We start from the raw sequence: 5943 nt of genomic DNA, 5'->3' as shown, positions 1-5943 counted from the left end.
TGTCGCTTGCTTTTTCTAAAAAAGCTAGAACGCTTTTAAATAAAAGTCTTTAATTTCTTTAAAATTATCTCATTATTTTACCTATTTATTTATTTTACTTACCTTTTATACTTTTCAGCACTCATATTAAAAATCCTAGTTCAATGATTATAACATGTAACGAATCCATCAAGCAAGGTAAAATTAATAAAGAAGATCACAAAGAATATGATGAATGCATGATGCATGAAAACCTACCATAGGAGGTCGAGCAGTTTGAGAGCCAGGAGAAACCTAATATGTTTGAAACAGAGGTTGTCCACTTAGAAGATGAGGAAACTGTGAAGGCAACACGAATTAACATACATTTGGAGGCCGAAAGAAAGAAGGAATTAATAGAATTGCTTAGGCAACATGTCGACATATTTGCTTGATCTTATGACGATATGCTGGGGTTATGCACCGATATCGTCTCACACAGACTACCAATTGATCCCACCTGCCTACCCGTTAAGCAAAAGACAAGAAAGTTCAAACCAGACTTGAGTCTAAGGATCAAAGAGGAGGTAACCAACCAGATTGAGGAGAACGTTGTGAGGTTCACAAATTACCCCACTTGGTTGGCTAATATAGTACCAATGCCAAAAGAGGATGGGAAGATCAGAATATGTGTGGACTATTGAGGTCTCAACAGAGATAGTCCTAAGGATGATTTCCCTCTCCCAAATATTCATATACTTATTGACAATTATGCAAAATATGAATTGCAATCATTTGTCAATTATTTTGTGGGATATCACCAGATATTGATGAATGAAAATGATGCAGAAAAGACAATATTTATCACTCCATGGGGGGTGTATTGCTATAAAGTTATGCCATTTGGCCTAAAAAATGCTGGTGCAACCTACATAAGGGCTATGACCGCTCTTTTTCATGATATGATCCACAAGGAGATTGAAATATATGTGGACGATATCATTATCAAATCCAAGAGAAGTTTGGACCACCTATATGATTTACAAAAATTCTTTGAGAGGTTGCGAAAGTATAATCTAAAATTGAATCCAGCAAAGTGTGCATTTGGATTACCTGCAGGAAAACTACTAAGATTCATTATTAGCAAGAGAGGCATAGAGTTGGATCCCTCTAAGATCAAGACAATTCAAGAATTACCTCCCCCCAAGACCAAGAAAGACGTGATGAGTTTCTTGGGAAGGCTTAACTACATCAGTCGGTTCATAGCACAATCCACAGTAATTTGTGAACCCATATTTAAATTACTAAAAAGGATGTTTCCACAAAATGGATAGAGGAATGTCAAAGGACTTTTGATAAAATCAAAGAATATTTGTCCAACCCGCCAGTATTGGTCCCACCTGAGCCTGGGAGGCCGTTGCTACTATACTTATATGTCATGGATAATGCATTTGGATGCGTATTGGGACAACATGATGAGACAGGTAGAAGAGAGTAAGCCATTTACTACTTGAGCAAGAATTTCACACCGTATAAGGAAAGATATACCTTGTTGGAACAAACGTGTTGCGCTTTGTCTTGGATCGCGCAGAAATTTAGGCATTACCTGTCTGCATACACCACTTACTTGATCTCAAGAATGGATCCACTCAAGTACATATTTCAGAAGCCAATGCCTATAAGTAAATTAGAAAAATGGAAAATTTTGTTGAGCGAGTTCGACATTGTGTACATGACACAAAAAGCCATTAAAGGACAAGCCTTAGCTGACCACCTCGCAGAATATCCAGTGGATCAAGATTAGGAGCCGCTCAAAACTTACTTCCTTGATGAATAGGTATTGTTTGTAGGATAAGACATATCGAAACCATACAATGGTTGGAGGATGTTTTTTGATGGAGCATCAAATTCAAAATGGGTCAGAATAGAAGCAGTCTTAATTTCATAAACAGGTCAATATTATCCAATTTCAGCCAAGATTAGGTTTGATTGTACAAATAACATACTAGAGTATGGAGCTTTATTCTCAGACTTAGAATGGCTGTAGACATAAACGTCAAAGATCTTTTAATCATAGGCGATTATGACTTATTGGTTCATCAGGTGCAAGGAGAATGGGCTGCTAAGAATGTGAAGATTCTTCCTTATTTACATTGTATAAAGGAGTTGAGTAGGAAATTCACAAGGATTGAATTCAAACATCTCCCTCGAGCTTAAAATGAATTTGTTGATGCTTTGGCAACATTATCCTCAATGATTCAACATCTAGACAAGAATTACATCGACCCTATTGAAGTAAAGTTATATGATCGACATGCATATTGTTTTCATATTGATGAGGAATTGGATGGAAGACTATGGTACTATGACATCAAGAGATTGATAGAAGAACGAGAATACCCCAAAAATGCCACAAGAAAGCAATAAAGGACTCTGAGAAGAATGGCCAATCATTTCTTTCTTAATGGAGAAATCTTATATAGGAGGACTCCAGATTTAGGATTACTGAGATGTGTTGATGCAATGGAAGTGACAAGGCTTTTAGAAGAAATACATGCAGGAATATGTGGACCTCATATGAATGGGTTCACTCTGGCTAAGAAGATCCTAAGAGCTGGATATTTTTGTATGACCATGGAGAGAGATAGTATTCGATACGTGCAGAAGTGTCATCAATGCTAAGTGCATGGAGATTTTATTCGAGTTCCACCAAATGAGCTCAAAGTTATGGGTTCCCCTTTGCCATTTGCCGCTTGGGGAATGGATGTAATTGGACCATAGAGCCTCCTGCATCAAATGAACATCGTTTCATCCTTGTGGCTATCAATTATTTCACAAAATGGGTCAAAGCTTCGACATACAAGGCAGTGACTAAGAAAGTAGTGGAAGACTTTGTTCGTGATAATATAGTTTGTCGGTTTGGAATTCTAGAATCATTCATACCAGATAATGCGGCCAATCTCAACAGCGATCTTATGAAGGAAATTTGTGAGCGGTTTAAGATTGCTCATCAAAATTCCACAACCTATCGGCCACAGATGAATGGAGCAGTTGAAGTTGCAAATAAGAATATCAAGAAGATTTTAAGGAAGATAGTGGATAGTCACAAACAATGGCATGAAAAGTTACCATATGCTCTTCACGGTTATCGTACCACAATCAGAACTTCCACTAGGGAAACTCCTTATATGTTGGTTTATGGTTCAGAAGCAATAATACATGCTGAAGTGGAAATAGCATCTTTAAGGATTATTCAAGAGGTCGGTTTAGATGATACAGAATAGATTCACAAAAGGATTGAACAGTTGATGCTCATTGATGAGAAAATAATGGACTCAGTTTGTCATGGTCAACTCTATCAGAACAGAATGGCCAAAGAATTCAATAAGAAAGTCAAACCTCGACAGTTCACACCGGGATAATTAGTATTGAAGAAGATATTTCCTCACCAAGGAGAAGCTAAAGGAAAATTTGCACCAAATTGGCGAGGTCCTTACATGGTTCATAGAGTATTATCTGAAGGAGTGGTAGTCTTGGCAGAGATGGATGGTACAGTGAGCACGAAGCCAATCAATTCGGACGCCATCAAGAAGTACTACATCTGAAGAAATCAAGACTAGCTTTCATTTTTTTATATACTCTTACATTCCATGTAACAGAACTACGTCTCGACCTGAATTCCCATGGTGGGGTAAGTAGATAGCCCACATCGGGTTCGTTCCTCCCTTAGAAAATCCCAAAACATTATTTCCATATATTTAGAACTACGCTGGACCTTAATTCCCTCACCGGGATAGGTAGGCAATCCTTGTCGGATTCGGTCCCTTCATATTTTTACTTTTATATTGTACACGAACTACATTACGATCTGATTCCACTCGGATACATAGGCAGCCTGAGTCAGGCTCAGTCATTGCATAATATTTACTTTTTATCCTCGAACTACGTACAGACCCAATTCCCACTTGGGGATACATAGGCAACCTTAAAGATTCGGTCATACCTATAAGGAACCCTCCTTCAATTAGGTATCATTAGAAAATAAAGGATATCGCGAACGAGTCAAGAGAAACGTCATCAAAAGACAACTCTGCGAGAAAGATTACATTTGGATATGGAGAAGCTTGATGGACTCCTTGTTAAAGAACAAACTATTATTTATTTTTTAAAAAATTGCTTCTTTACTATTCCACCTACTAAGTCTCTTGATTAAGATACTACGGATGGACTATAGAAGTATTGGAGGTTCCCGGTGAAAAGGCCTGAATCGGCGAGTCGATACAAATCAAAACCCCCTCCCAAACTAAATTTTCTTTGAGCGCAAGAAAACAGGAGATCAGGGAAGACGACCTCAAGTCTAGGGGGGCATGACTGAAGACGCTTTGTGACTTCTTGAAATCATAAGCCAAAATATCCTTCTCTTACCTTATTTATTGGAAATACTTTATACCTGAATTTGCTTCCTAATGTATTTCCTTTTAAAATCTTTGTAGGTACGCTCGAGTTTCAGATCAAAACATTGAAGACAAGGGGGGTCCCATAGGATAGATAGGATAGTTAACTTTTTGTCAAAGATAACTCCATCAATTGGAGCTTGTCATCTAACCTCGTCAACAACTCCTCCGTTGGAGAATATAGTCTAACACGCCCAAACGCTGCTGTCTGGAGTTTGTATATAGAAAATATTGTTCAAACTCTGCCGTCTGGAGGCTGTATATAGCAAACACTGTCCAAACTCCACCATCTGAAGGCTGTATATAACAAACATCGTCCAAACTCCACCATCTGGAGGCTGTACATAGCAAACCTCATCAAACTTTGCCGATCAGAAGCATGCATACAACAACGTCGTACATCTACAGTTAAATTCCACATTACAAGATTTACATCATCGGATACAGTCATTACATTTATAAGCTTTACGCCACCAGATACAGGTGTTATATTTACAAGCTCTGCACCGCCGGATATAGGCGTTACATTTAAAAGTTCTACACCGCTGGATATAGGCATTATATTACAAGCTTTACACAGCCAGATACAGGCGCTTCATTACAATCGCCCTGCCAGTCGGAGGTTTTACATTATCATTTACTTTGCTTACATCGCATTCATCCCACAAGATAGAGACATCAACAATCGTTTGGTCATCTACACTTTCCTCTTTACATTAATATTTCAATTTATTATATTTGAACTGCGACAGGTACTTTTCACCCTTTTACCTATTTTGCAGGACACCACATTACAACGTGGAACTCCCTCTAAGCATCAAACTAGGGCAAGCTAGTGGAATGTCAAGCATCCCAAGCTACGTCAAGGATTCTCTTTCAAAACTCGACTCGACTCGATTTTCAAAGTTTGGATTTGAATTTTTCTTTCACGTCCCAGCATCACCATAACTCGATACTGAGGCAATTATTTTTGAAAATTCTTGTTCTTTTCTCTACCATAGGTCTTTAGTAGAAATTACTATGGAGCATTTCGCATTTTGAGTTGTTCTTTAGAATTGCATCTGACCTAATTTCCCACTTCCTGGGAAATGTAGCTAACCTCATTTTGAGCATGATCATATTCGTTCTATTCATGCTAACATCTTCGTGCGTCATCACCTGGAAGAACTCAGCGTTACCATAATCTAAGACTGGGGCAAATTTTGAATCAATCAAAATTTGCTGTGATTCTACCATCTAGAACTACACACGGCCTGATTCTCGTATAACCAAAGATATGTAGGCAACTCAAAACCGAAGTCTCGACCACAATCTTTTTGTAACTCCAACTCATTTCATTGGGTCCCTCTGAGGTTATTCCATCGGTCAGACAAAACGGCTACTCCATTAAATTTTCTTTGCTCATCAATTCATCCTTCATTCTCGAGCAAAGAAGAGACAAGTTGCTGACACCCAATTTTGACCAATCTATAATTACTTTTTGGATTGCTATTTTTTTTAAAAACAAAAATCTCTCCGTCTATTTTTGAGG

The 5943-nt window shown here is 38.1% G+C and overlaps 1 protein-coding gene across 1 annotated transcript; it reads left to right on the top strand.

Moving 5' to 3' along the window:
- Positions 1 to 2400: 2400 nt before the first annotated feature.
- Positions 2401 to 3242, top strand: LOC129892945 (uncharacterized). Its single transcript, XM_055968451.1, has 2 exons — positions 2401 to 2605; positions 2740 to 3242. Exons 1-2 carry the CDS (start codon positions 2401 to 2403, stop codon positions 3240 to 3242), a joined length of 708 nt encoding a protein of 235 aa, XP_055824426.1.
- Positions 3243 to 5943: the final 2701 nt, after the last annotated feature.

This window comes from Solanum dulcamara, chromosome 1 (assembly GCF_947179165.1).
Source record: "Solanum dulcamara chromosome 1, daSolDulc1.2, whole genome shotgun sequence".
Classification (NCBI taxonomy): domain Eukaryota; kingdom Viridiplantae; phylum Streptophyta; class Magnoliopsida; order Solanales; family Solanaceae; genus Solanum; species Solanum dulcamara.
The sequence above is the reverse complement of the archived record's forward strand: the minus strand, read 5'-3'. Positions and strand labels throughout refer to the sequence as shown.

Excerpts from the sequence above, each read along its gene's own strand:
- LOC129892945 (XM_055968451.1), top strand. The coding sequence starts at position 2,401 with ATGGCCAATCATTTCTTTCTTAATGGAGAAATCTTATATAGGAGGACT. Across the intron at positions 2,606-2,739 it reads TATGACCATGGAGAGAGATA|AGCCTCCTGCATCAAATGAA; the intron begins GTATTCGATACG and ends ATTGGACCATAG.